The sequence below is a fragment of the Lathamus discolor genome, chromosome 3 (genome assembly GCF_037157495.1).
Source record: "Lathamus discolor isolate bLatDis1 chromosome 3, bLatDis1.hap1, whole genome shotgun sequence".
Classification (NCBI taxonomy): Eukaryota; Metazoa; Chordata; class Aves; order Psittaciformes; family Psittacidae; genus Lathamus; species Lathamus discolor.
Window position 1 is genome coordinate 73,238,940 of NC_088886.1, and position 20,496 is coordinate 73,259,435.

General features: G+C 47.0%; 2 protein-coding genes across 5 annotated transcripts in view; both read right to left on the reverse strand.

The window, feature by feature from the left end:
* Window positions 1-3,496, reverse strand: part of DIP2A (disco interacting protein 2 homolog A) — a 97,418-nt gene extending 93,922 nt beyond the window's left edge. For all 4 annotated transcript variants that reach the window (XR_010610617.1, XM_065669776.1, XM_065669775.1 and 1 more), the window contains exon 1: window positions 3,349-3,496. Coding sequence is in view for 3 of the 4 variants with exons in the window: in XM_065669776.1 (XP_065525848.1) it covers window positions 3,349-3,445 (97 nt within the window). In the remaining variant the exon portion in view is untranslated. The remainder of the gene's footprint in view (window positions 1-3,348) is intronic.
* Window positions 3,497-4,711: 1,215 nt separating this feature from the next.
* The window catches only part of LOC136009996 (pericentrin-like), a 79,214-nt gene continuing 63,429 nt past the window's right edge, over window positions 4,712-20,496 (reverse strand). Inside the window, exons 42-50 of the mRNA XM_065670563.1 lie at window positions 19,283-19,999; window positions 18,315-18,589; window positions 17,492-17,594; window positions 14,347-14,511; window positions 12,235-12,473; window positions 10,241-10,329; window positions 9,044-9,191; window positions 6,963-7,090; window positions 4,712-5,114 (exon numbers count right to left, since the gene is read on the reverse strand). Coding sequence (XP_065526635.1) covers window positions 5,074-5,114; window positions 6,963-7,090; window positions 9,044-9,191; window positions 10,241-10,329; window positions 12,235-12,473; window positions 14,347-14,511; window positions 17,492-17,594; window positions 18,315-18,589; window positions 19,283-19,999 — 1,905 coding nt within the window. The 3' untranslated portion in view covers window positions 4,712-5,073. The remainder of the gene's footprint in view (window positions 5,115-6,962; window positions 7,091-9,043; window positions 9,192-10,240; window positions 10,330-12,234; window positions 12,474-14,346; window positions 14,512-17,491; window positions 17,595-18,314; window positions 18,590-19,282; window positions 20,000-20,496) is intronic.

The window sequence follows — 20,496 nt, forward strand, 5'->3', positions numbered from 1 at the left end:
TATAGCTATGTGCCATGGGAAAAACACTGCAGCAGAAAAACTGGGAAAGCTCTGTAAAGGATAAAAATGAAAGTCTTCTGCATAAGGGAACAGTCAGAAGCTGTCATTGAGGCACAGCTTTCAAATCCAATACGGCTTTCATCAATGGACAAATCACACAAGTAGCATTTGTGTCTAAATGAGACCTGTTCTTCACAATTATCATGCCTTAATGAAAAGCAGTGTACATTTAGATACCTAAAAATACTGACAAATACACAATGCACTACCATAAAAAAGGTACAGGCTTTAAGAAAGCACATGGATGGTTTTTTCTTCCAAAATCTCCACTGCAGGTTGGATTGTGATTTTTAAAGAGGGGTTTATAACCTTCGATCTCCTTCAGAGCACAGAAGGAAGCCCCATTTTATAGTGACTAGAAGAATCACTATTTTTTGCAGCAAGAAAGAAATGCCAGGATTAAAGTAACAACCCAGCAAGCACTGTGTAGGGATTCTCTTTTACCCCCAACTATTATTTTTCTAGTACACGAGGAATACGAACAACTGTCAATCAAGAGATTAAGATCTTGTACAAGCAGAAGGATCCATAAGAGCACATGTGACCAGAACTATGGCAAGAGTTGGAGTTCCCTCCCCATCCAAAACTCTTCTAACCTAAACACTTTATTTGGGATTTGGAGTCTTTAGAAAGCTGCAATGTACTCTGTGTTCATTGTTCTCTACATCTAAAAGCAAACACTCTCCCCAGCTTCCACTATGACAACCCGGGACAAAACCAAAGAAAGTTTTTGACTGTAATTTTGATTTATTTATAGGTGAAAAGAATGTAATCAACAAGAACACACGCTACCCCTGCCCCAGCACAACTTACATGGCATTTCTATTGACAAAGTACACATACAAAGTAGAAAGGAACTTGCTCTCAACTTGCTTCTTTTCTTCCCTTCACACTTCCTCTGGGATTATGGCAACATCCTCCCAAGTACAACTGTCTCTAACTCACAGCACACTCAGCAAAAGAAATCCCCTCTTAAATCTCTGCAATCTGCCTGTTCTCACACACACACACACACACGACCCTTTTCTTTCAGGTAGAGGTCAGGTACAATCTCCATGCACCAAGAGCAGAAGAGAGCTGTACACCCCACAAAAAGGCTACTGGAAGCTTGAGGAAGCTGCTGTCAGCAACAGCCTTCCACCAAGGGCTGGATTGTGCTCTGATAAATAGAGGGAAATAACTGTCAATCTCCACCAGTATCAGACCACTGTTCCTTCCTCTGCAAGTAAGGAAGTTTGGAATATTAATGACAGAGGGCTCCATTAAAAGCAGCACATGCAGATGTGAAGCGATCATGTAACACAGAATCATAGAATCAGCTAGGTTGGAAAACACAAACCAGTCCGGGATTCCATGACCTATGATGCGCTGCACTAAGGCAGTTCGCAATCGCTTTAGACATTTCACAGGTTTAACACCCTGCAGACCCATAAAGAAAGATTCCAGTGGTTAAACAAACACATAGCCAGAACCTACACGAAAGAGAAGTCCACCACTGGATATCCCAGCTGACCCACAGACACCAGCGGGCACAACACAGAGCCGTGGCCACCACATAAGAGCACACAGGCACCAGCAGCTCGCTAGCATGGCTCACACGTCGCAGGAACTCCTCTTGCACAAGCAACAGCACGTGTCAGGTACTGCTTCCTACCGCTCGGGCAGGCATGCAGCGACAGGTTAAACCTGGCCAACAAAGTTACTAACCCTGCGCTCTTCCCCTGCCTCTGCACCAGAGGTTCCACACTGAAGGCAAGGACAACCAACCCGTGAATCATCTCCTAAACCACAGCAGAAGTCAGCCAGAGTATTAAGGTAAAACAACATCATTTTTGCCCACCTAAATGTACTGAAAACTGCAACATCTGAGGAGCAGACTGAATGCTCCCACCCCAGGACCACAGCACTTAGAGGCTTTTAACTCTTCTGCTAAAGTTGCAGCTTGACAACATAGCAAGGGACAATGCAGTAATGAACTGCTTACAGGAAACGCTGCCTCAGTCTCTCTACCCCCTGCATGCTTTCCTGCCTGTCTGCAAGGTGGGCCACAGCACAGAACCAATATGCAAAAAACCTCACCCCAATCCTATCAAGGAAACAACTATAATTGCCAGGGGTCACAGAAGAACACCTGTTAGCTCCAAACACAAGCACAGAGGTGGAACGGAACTGTACCTTTTGGTGGCAGCAAACCAATAGATCACAGCATCACAGTGGTTTGGGTTGGAAGGGACCTTAAAGCTCACCCAGCTCCAACCCCTGCCATGGGCAGGGACACCTTCCACTAGAGCAGGGTGCTCCAAGCCCCTGTGTCCAACCTGGCCTTGAACACTGCCAGGGATGGGGCAGCCACAGCTTCTCTGGGCACCCTGTGCCAGTGCCTCAGCACCCTCACAGGGAAGAGCTTCTGCCTAAGAGCTCATCTCAGTCTCCCCTGTTCTGGCAGGTTAAAGCCATTCCCCTTGACCTGTCCCTACAGGCCCTTGTCCAAAGCCCCTCTCCAGGTTTCCTGTAGCCCCTTTAGGCACTGGAGCTGCTCTGAGGTCTCCCCTTCAGGAGCCTTCTCTTCTGCAGGCTGAGCCAGCCCAGCTCCCTCAGCCTGGCTCCATACAGATGCCTTCATTCTTCAGACGGGCTTAAGTACATTGTCAAGCTGAACCCTCAGTCTGGCACTGCAACTTCACCACCTCTGCTCAGGAGCTCATTAACTAGAGAAGTAGAGAGAACTTCATCACATTCCTGCCTGTAAACTTGATACAGGAAAGCATAAAAACGTTTGGAATGATGAGGAGATCTGAAGCAAGGGGTTTAAGATCGCAGCTGTAATTAAAGACACTTTTAAAGCGGTTCCTTCAGACCGCCCAGCTGCACACTAACTGACCGTTCCGGTGCCAGCTCCGCCTGAGCACAAAACCACCTCATGGCCATTCCCAAACGCTTCTGAAGGAGCCTCTTCCACCCGGGGGCCGGGGTGCAGCCGCCTCCCTCAGCGCGGCTCCTCCGCCACCGGGCGGCCCCGCTCCGTGCCTGCGACCGAGCGGAGGGCGCAGGCCCTGACCGTCCCGAGCGCCGCTCAGCACCGAGGGCGGGTGAGGAGCCCCGGGCCCGCCGCTGCGCCCCAGCGGGACGCGGGGGACGAGACTCCCGCGGCCCCCTCAGCGGGACCAGGCCCCTGCTCCGGGCGGGCAGCGGAAACGACCGCACCGGCAGAGCCGAGCCGAGCCGGGCCGCGCCGCACCCCGCAAGCGCCCCGTCCCCGCGCGCGGTGCCCGGTGCGGGCTCACTCACCCTCCGAGAGCTCCAGCTCCAGCTCCGCCAGGCTCTCCCGCACCTCGGGCGGCAGCGGCACCGCCTCCAGGGAGCAGCCGCCGCGCTCCGCCGCCATGGCGCGGCCGAGCAGCCAGCGCGGCCCGCCACAGCCGCCGCCCAGCGCTGCCGCAGGTGGGGCCGGGCAGCGAGAGGCGGCGCCGCGGAGGGGAGCGGAGCGCCCGGCCCCGCCCCGCCCCGCCGCCCGGGCCTGCCGCGGCCTGGGCCGCCTCAGCCGGCGGTGCGGAGGGAGCGCAGGGCGTGCGCCATGTCCCAGCGCTTGAGGAGGGGGTCCCTGCCCCGCCGCTGCCCTGCCCGCTGGAGACACCGAAACTACACTTTGGGGTAAAAAAACCCCAAACTAACCTTTTGTAAAGACAACCGCCGTTGAAGGGCGCGGCGGAGGGGAGCAGGAAACGGCGGTTGCGGAGCCTGGGTTGAGGCTTTTCCCAGTTCAACCGCAGGTTGCAGGGCTCCGTGGCAGGACACCAAGGTGTGATCTTCCTGCGGCAGTCCTGCAGCCCCCCAGGACTCGGGCAAAGGCGAATCCGTGGATCCTGGGCTCAGTCCTGACTCCCGGGACAGCTCCACCAGTAGCAGTAACGCTCCTGGAGCTGGGGTGTGGGGAAGAAGCTGCCTACTAAACGGCGGTGGGAAACTGCCCTCTGTAGGGGTGAGCAGGTTCGTGGTGGCAGCAGCAGTGGGGCGGGAGCAACGTGTGCCCTCCCTGGCCTCCGCACGTTCCCCTCCCCAGTGCAGTGCTGCAGCAGAATGTGGCTGTGGGCCCTGGCTCTGAACAGAACAACAAAGGCACCTCTCTGCCGAGGGTCATCGCAGGGGTGCTGCACTTCATTGTGGATGCTGGAGAGGAACTGTAGTGATAGGACAAGGGGTGATGGGTTCAAACTGAAACGGGAAGTTCAGGTTGGAGATGAGGCAGAAGCTCTTCCCTGTGAGGGTGCTGAGGCGCTGGCACAGGGTGCCCAGAGAAGCTGTGGCTGCCCCATCCCTGGCAGTGTTCAAGGCCAGGTTGGACACAGGGGCTTGGAGCACCCTGCTCTACTGGAAGGTGTCCCTGCCCATGGCAGGGGTTTGGACTGGGTGAGCTTTAAGGTCACTTCCACCCCAAACCAGGCTGGGATTCTATATAGAAAGACCAAGGGGAGGGAGGATTTATTTACTGTAAAACCAGAAGAGCAAATCCCAAACTCACAGAAGCTTATGTGTAGTATGTTAGCTGTTCTGTTGGTCCAAATGATCCTACTGAAATACTAAAACCCAAACAATTTTAGGAACAGCAAGAAAAGTAAGTAAGGTGGAAACAAATAACCACACAATGTAAGCATTCACTAATAAAACGCCATTTTAATAACGTCTCTTTTTTTTTACAAGGAGGCCACCTATACACTATAGAAAAATAAACACCAAAGAGACTCTTTGCAACTTACAGTACAGCAAGGCAGGCACACTTCAGCTGTTAATGTAGTCATTTCACATGAGAATGTAAAACACTGTTCTTAGTGAAAAGTAATTTCCTCTTAAAGTACTAAAATATAATAAAAAGTCATATAAAAAACCGATGCAAAAGCACTGCCCTTTATTCAGTTGCACAAGAGGTCGCAAGTGCCTCTGTTATGTGTGGACCGACTTAGAAGGAAGCAGTAACTGAGGGAAGGCGTTGCAGTAGGGATCTCAGGAGCATCCTCATCACTTCATGCTCCTCTGCCGAGGAGGGCCTGGAACTTGTCCTAAATGTAAATAAATGAGTATTAGAAACCCATTTGTGTTACAAAGCAACAGGGTGCACTTTGCAGTGTGTAATTTCCTCCATGTGCTTCATATGAGCTTTCCTGAAAGTAATTCCCGTTTTCATGAGCCACCTAGGAACAATACAAACCAAGACTTGGAAGCTTCCCCATCTGCCAAAGCAAGCTTTCACCATCAGACCAATGCTCCATCACCCACTTCACACACCACAAACAGGGTTGTGCAGTTCAACTGTACTGCTCTGGTGATGATTTAACACATGTTCTGTTGCTGGAGAAAGTCTTGTCATTGAGTAGATGTTTTAGAGTCCATTAGTTCTGCTCACAGCATTGTTGTAAAGGCTGCAGCATTGCTCTGCAGTTCCTGACATCATTCTGTAATTACTGACATCATTCTGGAGACATGGAAATTCCTGATGTGACAGACACTTTCCACACAGAATTGCTATCAATGGTGTGCCAGTTGTGGAATACTTATTCATGCTTTCCATAAAGCAAAACACCTTATTTCTACAAATGCTGCCAGGTTTCAATTTCAACATTTGTTTCTCTATCTACCATAAATAATTGCCGTATCTGGGGAGGGGGAAGAGACAAACAAAAAACCCCAAACCCACGAAGTCATGGAATTAAGGTTTCTAGGCAAAATCCTGCTGAGAACAATGTCAGGAGTTCCCTTATGAAAGTCTCACTGTAGCTGCTGACTGTAGTGATGTAAGCAAGACCAGGATACTTATTAGCTCAACTCAGCCAGAAACACAGGCAGTGTTTCAGCCCTTCCCCAGAGCTGTTGTCCAGCCATACCAGGCTCCTGGGTTGAATGCTGCCAGAGCTAAGCTCCTCTCTTCCCAGAGAAACACATCCTTTTAATGTTTAGTCTTTTAACACTAAAGGATGTGTTGGGAATGCAATGTGTGATCATTCAAAATTTGCCTCAGAAGGTAATTTAATCATCATTATTTTTCCAAAAGCAGTTAAGTCTGATTGCTTGCCTAGAGATAAAGGACCACAGGGACCCAAAAGCAGCCTCATGAAGTAAGCTGACTGTGGGGATGAGCAGCCAGAAGTAACATGGGGAAGGAACCAGCAATAGCAAAAGCATAAAGGTTGGATCAAAGCACTGATGGCATTACCTGACCTGCTGGCCCACATTAGCTCAGACCAGGGAACAACATAAAGCTGGATGGGTGAAGCAAGCTTTGGGATAGATTCTCCAAAGTCCCTGGAGAAGCAGCTGTCAGCAGGCTCCCTAGGAGCTTCCACACCTTACTTCTGTGGTACAAGACTAGAACATGAAGTAATGCAGTCTAGAAGTTAGGTGGGAGGTTTCTAAGTAGCAAAGTTAAGTGCCACTACAATCCCATGTGTGCTCTTCAATCAATTTTAGGATTACATGTCTGTTTTTACTAGCTTCCAATTTTTGTTTAATCGGCTATGGAATACAAGGAAGTGACAAATGAGGAAAGTATTATAGTGTGTGCTGCAAAGAAGGCCCTGTTCAACTATTGCAGTGGTTCTCTTTGACTTTAAAGTTGTATAGAGAGTTAACTTGCTTTATTTAAACTGCAACACTTGCTTATTTAGACTTGATAACAGGAGGGAGGTGGAAATCACATGAAATTATTCAGCATCATCTCTGGAAAATTTCCCTAAGAACTCCTTTTGAGACATGCCACAGTTTTAGATACGAGTCACAATGTTTTCATTTCAGAGATTAATCCCTCTCCCACTCAATAATTATTCCTTAAAATGAAGCTCTTCACATATAACAAGTGTTATAGGCAATATAGGAAGAGCATTGCAAAAAGCAGGGGAAGAGGTTGTTCTCACCTGGGTGCATACCCCCCAGTCTTTGCTGGATAACCTCCAGGTGATGGATGTATTCCGTTAGGGATCGTTCAGGATCCTCAGTAGGCACAAGTGACTTGTCTGAACCTGAACTTGTGGACGGATGCAGTCTTAAAAGGAAAACAAATTATTTTCTTGGCATGCTATACCCTCAAATATAATAGTTACATTCATAAAGGCAGCAACTCAGTGCAAAGCAAACTGGAACAGTAAAAGCCAACACCACCAAAGAGTTACATGTAAAACTGGGCAGCTTTGTATACAGGGGAGTCAAAAGAAAGGATGTTTTGATAAGAGCTGGTGTATCTATGAATATCTCTCTAGGTTTATGCAACACAAAGTACCTCAGGTAAGAAAGCTGCAGTCAGAAGCAAGGCCAAATGGCCAAGTGAGAAGACCCACTTCTGCAGAGAGAGAAGTACTGAAGAGGAGCGTGCTACATCCAGGCATGTATGCTCTTGATCAGCAGGTAAAATGCTATTGTGAAGGACAAGGTGGAAAAGGGGGATCCTTCAGATGCTAACACTGTGTTTCCTTTCTGGACATCAACAACAAACTGCAAATATAAGCAGAACTACATACTGGAGGGGACACTGTGCAAACACAACTGCTATTTGGAGTTAGGATTTATTCCTTCACCCTGCACCTTTGGATTAGTGGAAGTTGGCTCCTATCCATCCCTTCCTTCCATATAGCTTTGCCAGGAATAAAAGGGAGTAATCGTTTAACCCATCTCGAATCCACGTTAGCCTTGAGTTGCCACTAACCCAGGCACACTGGGTAATCAGTCAGGGCCTGCTGTTATTAATATCCTTGTTCCATACAATACACATGACTTTTCATGATAGGTCAGCTCCCAGCTTCTGTTTGTGGCTGTCAGACCCAGACACATGCCATGATAGAGGAAGAGGATGGGGTAGATGACGACCTCTGGGAAATGCTGGCAGGTCTCATGATTGTCCAAGATGTTTTGCTGAAGTCTGCGCAAAGCAGAACAGTACCTATCCTGCATGACAAGCACCATCCAGCCCCCAAATCAGTCAGCAGTGTTGAAAACCAGAAAGAATTTGGTGATCCTCTGGATCACCACAGCTACTTCCTTGCTATTCTTTTTGTCTTTATGAAGGAAATTCTTGCCTACTGGTTGAAGTTTCTGATCTATCAAGGAGGTGAAGAGACAACACATCCCAAGCTGACAGGACTGAGAACACCTACCTGCCTTCCACATCAACTCCTGCAAATCCTGACTTCAAGGAGGAAGCCAGGTATGAGGACAAGTGGTCTGAGAAGGAGATACTACACCCAGTAATGGGCTATGCAACGGCCAACGTTACCCTGGGTTCCAGGAGAGCATGGGACTGGAAGGTCAGTGATGAGTGAAGGCCACCTTGCAGCTCAGGCATTCTCTCGGCAGCACTGTACATAATGTCACCTGTGAATCCAACCCAGTGACAAGCAGCTGGGGTTGGATTTCTGTGCAGAACTGGCCATAATTCACGAGAAACTGCAACTGCAAACACCCCACAAGAGCTCCAGCTCTCGTTCTGTGCATCCCAGGGGCTGACAGCAGCTAACACTAATGCAGTGCTGTCATAAGGTAGGGGAGCCACTTCCACGGGGTGCTCAGAAATTCATCTCCAACTTGGACAGCAAAGGCAATAAGAATTACCCCTCACGGAATGCTGACAAACATAGAATCCCAGACTGGTTTGGTTTGGAAGGGACCTCAAACTCATCCATTTCCAATCCCCTGACACAGGCAGGGACACCTTCCACTACAGTAGTTTGCTCCAAGCCCCATCCAACCTGGCCATTGTATATCCTGTAGCCTGTCCACATTAAACTGGGGAACACCACTAGGAATGTTCTCAGTCCAGCAATGTCATTGTGCTTAAAGCAAATGAGAAGTTTTCTCCTGTAACATCTTGAAAGAAATAAACCATTTCCCAGATGTAAGAAAACAAATCCCTCTTCTCGTTCCAGTACCTCCTCCAGGCAGTGGTTATGCTTTGGAAAGCCTGTCCATGGGGGTGGTGCGGCAGAGGCAGTGACCATGGACTGACCTGTGGGGTAGGCGGTGGGATGCTCTGGGGCAGGGGGTTCCCAACCTTGTGGAGCTGGTTCTGGAGCGCAGCCCGGTGTCCCGGGTTGGGGGGGAGCTCACGGCTGGATGCTGCAGCTCGTCCAGGACCTCAGTTCTAGCACCAGGAGCTGTGTTATATAGGAAACAGTTCAAAACACACATGCTGGGAATCATCATAAACGTTAGGCTATCATAACCATAACCAATAAACCGCATGGGAATTACAGCACAATTAAACTGTATTTAAGCTGCATTTAAAACCAAACACACTTTCTACAGCTAACTGCTTTTTTGGTTTGGTTTTTGTTTATTTTAACCAGATTTCACAGAAGTTTTGCATTTCACTCGCAAACAACTCCTTCCTGCAGATGGAGAACTCGCCCTTTGTTCTTACTCCAGACTTGGTTTCTCATCAGCCATTGCTCCATCCACAAAGGGGATGTCCCAGTGGCTGAGATCAGCAAAATACTGTATTTTTTTGAAACTTAGCTCTTCTTGTTTGTTCTAACTACATGTTACAGTTGAATTACACTGCCCACTCTAGAGACAGCATGGAAACAGGATAGGGTTTGTTGGCTTTGGTGAAGGTTTGGGAAGGGCAGGGGGGTGTCTTGTTTTCATTAAAACAGAAAAACCCCTTCAGAGAAGTCCTTTAACTCACCAAAAAGCTCAAAACCAAACCCAAATATTATTTTTATGAAGCTGCCAGGATGCTGTTTTGCAGTGAGGCAGAAGTTCAGCAGGGGTTTCAGGATTCAAGTTTCATAACGAACCACACCACAGTGGTTCAAAGAATCCCAGACTGGTTTGTGTTGGAAGGGACCTTAAACCTCAGCCAGTTCCAAGCCCCTGCCACGGGCAGGGACACCTTCCACTAGAGCAGGGTGCTCCAAGCCCCTGTGTCCAACCTGGCCTTGAACACTGCCAGGGATGGGGCAGCCACAGCTTCTCTGGGCACCCTGTGCCAGCACCTCAGCACCTCACAGGGAAGAGCTTCTGCCTAAAAGCTCATCTCAATCTCCCCTCTGGCAAGTTAAAGCCATTCCCCTTGTCCTGTCCCTGTGTTAACAGATGAACAGATTTTGCCACTTCTATGGGTATATTTTGGCATTTGTTTTTAAATGGAATGCATCACTAAAGAGAAATTATGATTAAAACAAAGTACCAAAAGGCTTACCTGTGTAACCTCCTGTGCAGTGAGAAATGGTTTCAGCCTGTGTGCTCTTCCTGCCGACTTTGTTCCACTTCTTCACCAAAAATTTTAACCTAGGTAATAAAAGAAATTTGGACAATCATTAAAAATAAGTCAAAATACACTGAATTTTAATGTTGAACTTTGCGGACATCAAAATAAGAATCTTTGCAGGAATGGAGGACTGCTTCTTCAACTTTGGTCATTAGAGTGAAGGGTCATCCCATTTTACTTTGCAATGCTCCTCTGCCTTTTGGAAAGGTTTGCTCCTGCACTGTCCCTCATTTCCAGAGTTCTGTGGCAGCTTTTCCTGACTAGCAGGAGTAATTTGGAGGTCACTGTTTCTGCATCCGTTGACCGCAATCATTATAGAATCCATTTAAAAGATAAGAGCTGAAAGAGATTCTGTGACATCTCCTGAAAGTCTTAAACTTGGTAGTAATCATTTTTATTGAACAAGAAAATTGCACAGAAGTAACCCACTTACATTTCATAGAACCACAGACTGGTTTGTGTTGGAAGGGACCTTTAAAGCTTATCCAGTTCCAAACCCCCCACCCACAGGCAGGGACACCTTCCACTAGAGCAGGGTGCTCCAAGCCCCTCTGTCCAACCTGGCCTTGAACACTGCCAGGAATGGGGCAGCCACAGCTTCTCTGGGCACCCTGTGCCAGCGCCTCAGCACCCTCACAGGGAAGAGCTTCTGCCTAAGAGCTCATCTCAGTCTCCCCTGTTCTGGCAGGTTAAAGCCATTCCCCTTGGCCTGTCCCTGCAGGCCCTTGTCCAAAGCCCCTCTCCAGGTTTCCTGCAGCCCCTTTAGGCACTGGAGGTGCTCTGAGGTCTCCCCTTCAGGAGCCTTCTCTTCTCCAGGCTGACCCAGCCCAGCTCTCCCAGCCTGGCTCCAGAGCAGAGCTGCTCCAGCCCTCACAGCATCTCCATGGCCTCCTCTGGCCTCACTCCAACAGCTCCAGGTCCCTCTTGTGCTGTTGCCCCAGAGCTGGATCAGGACTGCAGGGGGGGGGGTCTCCCCAGAGTGCAGCAGAGGGGCAGGATCCCCTCCCTGAGCTGCTGCTCACACTCTGGGGGTGTAGCCCAGCACATGGGGGGGTTCTGGGCTCAAGCACACACTGAAGCTGGGTCATGGGGAGCTTCTCATTGACCAACACCCCCAAGTCCATCTCCACCACGATGCTCCATCCAGTCTCTCCCAGCTTGTGTTTCACTTGGGATTGCCCCAACTCCAGGGCAGGACCTTGCATTTGGCCTTGTTGAACTTCATGAGGTTCATGTAGTCCCACCTCTCCAGCCTGTCCAGGTCCCCCTGGATGGCATAAAGATGATGGCATTTAAACCTATTCTTTTCATTAAATGGTCTCAAAACCCATTACGAGATGGCATATTGTCCCAAGTACAGTTAAAAACCCCCATCTGAGAGTAAGTGACAGAATATGATAGACTCAAACCCAATGAAACACAGGCTACCAGATTCAAGAGGGGAAAACCATCACTGATGAGATGATCACATTCTGGAACAAGACAGACTATTCAGTGAGTCCAAATAGATAAGGATCAGACCTGAAAGGAAAACAGTTCGTAATGGCTGTGCACTGATTCTCAATTAGATTGCTGCTGGGTAGCCCTTAGGATAGAAACAGATTTGTATCAGTCTATAATTTAGTACACATCCAAGTTAGCACTGACTTTGTAATAGCAGTTTAGCCAAAGTTATAGCTAACAAGTCATAGAATCGTGGAATGTTTTGGTTGGAAGGAACCTTAAAGATGTGTAGTTTCAGCCCCCTGCCACAAGCAGGGACCCAGGTTACAAGAATGGGAATCTTGCATGATACCCCACACCAGTCTGAACTAGTTTTGAAGGTAGCTTTTGCTTAATATTAACCTAGATTAAGCCATAGGAACTCTACTTTTCTTAAATTCCCAGGAAAATATCACGTAAGAGAGACTGTGTTTTGGCTTTACCTTGATATGGCAATGATTGCCCTGGCTGCACATCTGAACTTGGTAAAAGGACGGGAACGTGATCCAGAAAGCTGCAGGTCTGCAGGCGAGGGGTAGATTCCCATGCGTGCTATTAGGGAGAGGGTGGCTTGTTCACAGTCCTGAAAACCACCAAGAAGCAGCAAGAGGTATTTCTTCTGATAAACCAAAGCCTTTCTAAAGCTCTCTGCTCTGAGGTACTTCCTATATAATCTCTGCAACTGGAGAAAAAGCAAAAACAGGAAACAAAAATAAATCCAATCTGTTAAGATTTGGCTACAGAAAGCTCAGAAGAGTTAGTAGCTTTTTCCAGCAGTATCTCCCACACTGTGGGTATCTAAAACCTATGTGGCTTTACCAAAATATAGAAAGATAATTTATAATTATGAAGCATGGAAGCAGTGCAAGTTCCTCGCTACTCTGCTCTCATGAGACCTCACTTGGAGCACTGTGTACAGTTCTGATGTCCTCAACATAAAAAGGACATGGAACTGTTGGAACAAGTCCAGAGGAGGGCCACGAGGATGATCAGGGGACTGGAGCACCTCCCGTATGAAGATAGGCTGAGGAAGTTGGGGCTGTTCAGCCTGGAGAAGAGAAGGCTGCGTGGGGACCTCATAGCAGCCTTCCAGTACCTGAAGGGGACCTATAGGGATGCTGGGGAGGGACTCTTTGTCAGGGACTGTAGTGACAGGACAAGGGGTAACGGGTTCAAACTTAAACAGGGGAAGTTTAAATTGGATATAAGGAGGAAATTCTTTCCTGTTAGGGTGGTGAGGCACTGGAATTGGTTGCCCAAGGAAGTTGTGAATGCCCCATCCCTGGTGGTGTTCAAGGACAGGTTGGACAGAGCCTTGGGTGACATGGTTTAGTGTGAGGTGTCCCTGCCCATGGCAGTGGGGTTGGAACTTGATGATCTTAAGGTCCTTTCCAGCCCTAACTATTCTATGATTCTATGATTCTCAATGTAATTCTGAGCAAGTATTTGCTTCACAGCCACCATGACTCAGCCAGTTTTGGTGCAATGCCATGGTATGACACTCCTGCAATGGACACCACACATAGAGGCTTGTACCAGGTTTAATGAGCTTGTGTACATCTGTGTAGTCTTGGCTAGGCTAGAAAGTTTTGGCCTGGTTACTGCTTGCTGTGCAAAACACCAACCACAACCAAGCTGTCTTCACATGGAACACCGATATCATGGGCACAAGGGCAGCAGGAAGGATTGTGTATGTAGCTAAAAAGCCCCCACGTTTGGAGTGTTAGACTGCCTTAGCTCTCCTGAAGGTTTTGAAGCAACACGGTCATATCTTAAACTCTAAACCAATTTAACTCTTAACAAAAAAATTAACACCTGCTTTAAATATTAACCAGAAAACACACTGGAATAAGTGCCCGTCAGGCTTGATTGTGATCAAGTGTGTCAGAGGAATAAAAAGTATTTAAGATTGGTGAGGGCAGATTAAAAATAATGGATGTTGGATATTTTCATGCTTGGACAAGAAGTCTGACTCTCCCTCTCCTTTAAGAGTAGCAATTGGTTCCACAGACCTTGGTTACTTTGGGTGCATGTTCCTATCTAGCACCAAGGAAGTTACACAGGAACTTCTCTGATGAGGTATATAGGGGAAGGTGTTCCCAATTTAATATGCAGTGTGTAAAACTGTTCATCTATAAAAACACCTTTTAAGATAGCAACTGAAGCCTATAGCAAATAAGTGACACCTAAATGCCATAATCTGACAGATGTATCTCCAGAAATCCGAGCTGTCCTCTTCCTGGCTCCTCTGCAACAGGAAGTTTTATTATCAGCTTTATTAAAAGAAATAAAATAGAATTACTAAATTACCTGTCCTACATGTGACATTAATCCCTTAGGCAATGCCTAAAGAACAGTACTACCAAAGACTAAACTCCCCAGAGGTTTTTATGATCCTGAGCTGGGAACAGTTCTCACACAGCAAAGCTGTACAATAGGCAAGATGGTGAGAGCAAACCATGTGTCAAAGGTCGAAATGACATGCCAAAGCCTGTGGCACTGCTCGCTCCCCAAGCTCCAGCCAGCCCCTTTGCTGGCCATCATGAGAATTTTACCTTAGGACTGGAAGTTTCTGCCAGTGGTTTGTTTGCAATTCCAGCACTGGCTTTAGCCAGTTCTGATTCAGCCTGTTTCAGAGCTTTCTGCAAAATGTTCCTCTCTTGCTGCCAGGATTCTCTTTCCAGTTCTTGAACAGAGTTGCTATCACACGTAGATCTGATCTAAAAAAAGAAACCCAAAGGAAGTGAGCTGTGATGGGGTTTGCATATTACTCCCACAGCAAACATCTCAAAGAGAGTAATAACCTAAACTTGATGGACAAAAACCGTGAAGATAACTAGGCTGAAAACCAGCAGTGGCATTCAGGTGTTAAATGGTAGGATGGGCAGCTGAAGCACACAAGCAGCTTTTCTTAAGAAGGATCAAAGCAATTGTTAATCAAGCTACCTTTTCACTACAGATCTCTCTGAGCGGCTGTACAGGAATTCTATTCCCTTTAGTAGCAGTCTTCTCAACACTTGGAAACTGAGAGAGCTGGGCTTGTTCAGCCCGAAGAAGAGAAGGCTCCTGAAGGGGAGACCTCAGAGCAGCTCCAGTGCCTAAAGGGGCTCCAGGAAACCTGGAGAGGGGCTTTGGACAAGGGCCTGTAGGGACAGGACAGGGGGAATGGCTTTAAGCTGCCAGAACAGGGGAGGCTGAGATGAGCTCTTAGGCAGAAGCTCTTCCCTGTGAGGGTGCTGAGGCGCTGGCACAGGGTGCCCAGAGAAGCTGTGGCTGCCCCATCCCTTGCAGCGTTCAAGGCCAGGTTGGACACAGGGGCTTGGAGCACCCTGCTCTAGTGGAAGGTGTCCCTGCCTGTGGCAGGGGTTGGAACTGGATGAGCTTTAGGGCCTCAACCCAACCCATTCCACGATTGTATGAAATGCTCTCCACGTCTCAGCATATTTAAAATTAGTTAAATGATGCTTCAAGAATCTAACACTACCCTCAATACCCTTTTGAGATTAGGCATTGTTTTCTGTCCAAGTTAAACTCTTGTCCTGTACTTATCATTTAATTCACAGATGTTCTATACAATTTCAGGTTTTTCCACTGAATCTTTTTTATCCTGAAGGATGCATTTCCCTTTGTATGCCCTTCACCGGCATAGCAGCTGTGCTGTATCACACACTGAGATGAGATGAGATGAAGAGCACTTTGAGAATGCGGGCAGAGATAAGGACTTCAGGTACAAAATACACTTCAGATAGGTAAGTATATAGTTCAAACATGGGGAAAAAAACCCCATGTGTGTCATACTTAAAGGGAGGCAAAGCTGCTCTATACTGGCCTCCTCATGAAGCATCCCGGTGAGGATCATGGTCCCACCATCCTAGGCACCTACAGACCTACAAAAGCTTAGTTTGAAGGTGGTAACAGATAGTTGTAATATCTGAAGAAATTCCACATGATTCACCTATGCAGTTGATTCTACTGCACCAGTTGGCTTTTGACTGACCAGCTGACCCCATATTCACTTTGGCACAGGTTTTCCCCTTTGGTATTTGACACTTTCCCTGTCTAATAGTCTCATATTATCACAACTCAAGAAGGTAATAGCAGTATATTCCTTTGGTCTCCAGAGCATGTAGTTCAGTATCTTAAAGGAAAGAGAAATTCAGGGAGGAGACTGAAGCAAAAGGTGATTCTGAAAAAGAAATCAAAGAAGAGGGCAGAAAGAAGGGAACATTTGTGCCCACAGAAGAGACGATACCAAGATGGGTTTTGCTGTCTAAGCTATTGAAAGGCAGACATCTTTAGAGTGCTCCACTAAACTTCTTTTGTTAAACAAAACAAAAGTCGGAAAACTTGAGTCCCTTGATTTTAATGTGGCCATAGTCCCTAGAGGAGCCAATTGCAAAGCGTGGTCCAACAAGAGAAGGGACTGCTATTCTGCATGGCATTCCTGGGCTTAATGTGATGAGAGCCTGGAAAATCTAAAATGTTGTGAAAAGCATTTGGAACAGAGTTGGTAATGCAGAAGACCTAATGGTATCAGAGGAAAAACAAACAACCCAAACTACTTTTCTTTACCAGTAGAGTAATAACTTAAAGGGAGCTGAGCCAGAAAAACAGCTCAGCTCTGGAGGGAGTTCTGCTAAGTCCAATTTAAATAGAACCATAAGGTTGTCCTGTTCGCCTCCACAGGCTCTCTGAGCATTTTGTCCACAGCAGAGAGCTCTAAAGCTTTGTGAGAGGAAAATAACTCCATGGACACTCCCCAGGGAGGAGGTCACAGCCCTCTCCTTCAAGGCTGGTGATGATCCATTTGGCAACCACCTAAATGGTTGTACAGGTGACATAAGGGAAGTATTTATTGTGTTTTGTAAGCAGTTAAGACACAGGCAGAGCTTGCACCCTGCCAAAGCAGCTTGTCATACATCTTGTGTTACAGAGTAAGTGACAACCACCTGGGTTACAAAAGCCTCTTCCTGCACCAGAGACAGTCAGAACTATTTCCCAAAGGTGTGATTTCTGGGGATCTGCTATCCAGCAGGTGAAGGAATAGAGAGAGGCAGAATCAAACAAGAGCCAGGACCATTACGTAGCCCTAAATCCCCAAATTTTGGCTGAAATGTGGTTGAAGATCTCTATTATGAGGCAAAGACATAAATGATAGGGCAAAGTCATCTGGTGAACAAGATGGAATCTAAAATACGGAAGTTTTTATAATGTATTTCATATGAGTAGATTGGGAGTCAGTCTTTGACAACCCCTAGACTTGCATAAAGCATTTGCAATACTGCAGACATCAGTCAGAACAGGCCTCCTGAGATGACAAACCACTCCTGGGCTTCCTGAAAATGAGTTGACAGTTCACTGAAAAACAACTGTCTCTGGATGCATCCAGAAGCAGCGGCCACACATCTCAGGGATTGATACCCTTGGATATATTACTGTGTATCTAGGAAGAAAAACACCATTAGAAGCAGGCTTTGCAGTATAACAAAAAAGCAAGAGGCTGATACTAAAATATGTTCATATAGTGACAATGTGAGGACATCTTTTTTTCCACCCCCAAGGAAAAAAATGATTTTTCTCAGGATATTTTACTGAAAAAGAAAGTTAAGGAAGTCAATCAATCAACTGACATGAATGCTGCAATCCAAAGAATACAGAACAACTTACTGATGATCAACATATAGATGCTGTTTTCCTTACCTGAGATGCAGGAGGAGACAGTAAATCTGATTTTAGTTCCTTTAATGTCTGCAGTAAAGAGGCTACAGCTTCATCACTTGATACAGGCCAATCATTGATTGTTCTGTCAAACAGAAATACTTTTTCAGTATCAGGGTGATCTCTAGTAATGTGAAAGTACATTTGATTCCTCCTCCCCACTGGATGCCCTTGAAGTTTTGGGGCTTTATTTATGCACTCTTAATCACACAAAATACTATGAATGTACACAGAAATGAGCAAGTTTTGTTAGCTTTTAAGAGTAGCATTTCTAATTACCGCTGCACAGGATTTATTCAGAAATCTGTACTTTACACCAGTCTGAAATTCTACCATGCAAATTCAGCAAAGCACCACCAGTATCTTACTCTGCTGCCAAAGAAATAAGAAATTAAATGCTACTTGGCCATTCATTCCTGACCCTTTGTTTTTCCCTGCCATGCTCAATGGAGTTTCCCATTCTACCCATGCAGATGTGTTGATGAGCCTGCTGTTTTGACTGCTCCTTAATCACACTGCTGCAGCTGCCAAACTACCAACCAACTCTTTCCAGTAGGGAGTTAGGTGTTAAGCAGGGTTGCTTCAAAGATCTAGTTCAGACATAGGCACACAAGATTCTAAGGGGAACGGCTACAGTGGATGACAATAACCGGTCTGCTACCACCACAAAAGCATGGTCTCATACAAGGCTGAGTCTTGGAAGCAGAAACACTGCTCATTCCTTTCAGCATGGGGCTCTCAGCCATGACCCACACAAGTTCATAAGCAAAGGGGAAAGCAAATGACTATTTTATGAACTACTCACTTATCCACAGTTTTATCTATGAACTCGTTCAGGTGCACAGCTACAGAAAGCAACTGCTGCCTTATCTTTTCTAGCTGTTGCTGCTGCTGTTGCAAATGTGGTTTCTCAGTTTCTTTTGTCATGGCCTGTTTCACATTTCGATCTTTCTTTGAGGTACACAACAGTTCTTGCTGATGGCTGAGTGACAGGAGACTGCGTTCTTCTAATATTGCCACTGTTCCCTGCAGTTCCTTAATTCTTTGTTCATCCCTCTGGTGTTGCTGTTCCAAGTTCTGCTGTTAGAACAGAATAAGAAGTAGGCAATTGCATCATATATATACACACACATATGCATATATATATATATGTATATGAGTGGTTTTTGGTTTTGTTTTGATACACACACACAGACGGAAAGTAAAAGCATCCCACCTAACTATCCGTACCCAGCATACCCATCCCAGTGTTCCTTAACTCACAGACCACTTTTAGGGGAAGAACCACCAGGAAGCCATTCAATGACTCTGGAATGGGCATTTTCTCCATCCATTTTCAGACGTGGTGACTGAGAAGTCTCCAGAGGGCCTGCAAAGCTTCCCTAACGAAAGCCAAGGAGTTGAGAAACAAGAAGGGCAAAATCCAGACTGCTGCAAACCATTAGGAGCCTAGCTCAAAATAACGGTAATGACATGAAACCTAATTCAGTTCCATTCTGTGTTTAAGCCATATCCTTCTTCATCTGTTAACAACTGTCAGTTCTCAGCACAGGCTAAGATGTAAAGATCAGCTTCTGTCAACAGCAAACCTAGACACAACTCCCCGAAAACAGCTGTATTTGAGCTCTTTTCCTGCATTTCTCATCTAATGTGTTTTTCAGAAAGCTTTGCTTCAAGGGAAGGAAACATTTCCATTAAACACCACCACCCACAGGGTTAAATCCCAGTTTGTGGCTATTTCAGTGTAAGGCAAAGCTTACAGAGCTTTCTCACCAGTCTCTCTTGATCTCTCTGCCAGTTCTTCTGCTCCTCTACCTCTGTGTGTTGCTGCTGTCTCCTCTCTCTGTCTCTCTCCTCTTTCTTGTTTTTATCTTGCTCTTTCATGGCCTTGTAGAGCAACTGCAGTTGTTCCCAGTCAGCTTTCAGCTTTGCCTCCCTCTCCTTCTGGGCCTCTAAGGACCGGATTACCTCTTGCTTTTGAGCCTGGAGAGATTCCAGCATAGCTCGTAACTTGTCATTGACTTCCCTCTCCTTCTGGGTTTCTTCACAGCACATCTGTACCTCAGCCTCCAGCTGCCTTTTGGAACGAATGGCTTTCTGGTGCATCTTCTCAATAATAGCAGCTAGCTCCATGCTTCGGGACCTTTCTTCTTCCAGCTGGGCTTGGAGCTCTCGAACAAAGGCCTGTTCCAGCAGTGACTCCCTGTACTTACAAGAAGCACCTTCTTTCACTCTTGCGCTCAACTGCTCTGTCAAAACACGTTCATGATTCAAGGAATTCAGGAGCTCCAAAGAGCGATTTTTCTCAGCATCCAGATTTTTCTGGAGCTCCGACAGCTTGGCCTGTTCCTGGGCCAGCAAAGCTTCACAGCGGGAGTGCTCGATCTGAAGTTCCTTGCGGAGATTATCACTGACTGTTTGCTCGTGCTCCAAGGAAACAGCCAGCTGGCTCTTCTGCATCAACTGCAGCTCTAAGGCAGCCTGCAGCTCCTGTTCAAAGGGGGAAGCACAGACAGTGTGGGGCTGGCTGGCATTCGGCAATTTCCAGCCTCCTGTTTTATCCAGGAAGACTGAACTAAAGTCATTCAGGTATAAAAAACCCAATTAATTTAAAATGGCAAGTTTAAGTTTCTAATTACAAGTGCCAGAAGCATGGGGAGACCTCAGAGCAGCTCCAGTGCCTAAAGGAACCAACACGCAACCTGGAGAGGGACTTTGGGCAAGGGCCTGTAGGGACAGGATGAGGGGAATGGCTTTAACCTGCCAGAACAGGGGAGACTGAGATGAGCTCTTAGGCAGAAGCTCTTCCCTGTGAGGGTGCTGAGGCGCTGGCACAGGGTGCCCAGAGAAGCTGTGGCTGCCCCATCCCTGGCAGTGTTCAAGGCCAGGTTGGACACAGGGGCTTGGAGCACCCTGCTCTAGTGGAAGGTGTCCTTGCCCATGGCGGGGGCTTGGTACTGGATGAGGTTTAAGGTCCCTTCCAACCT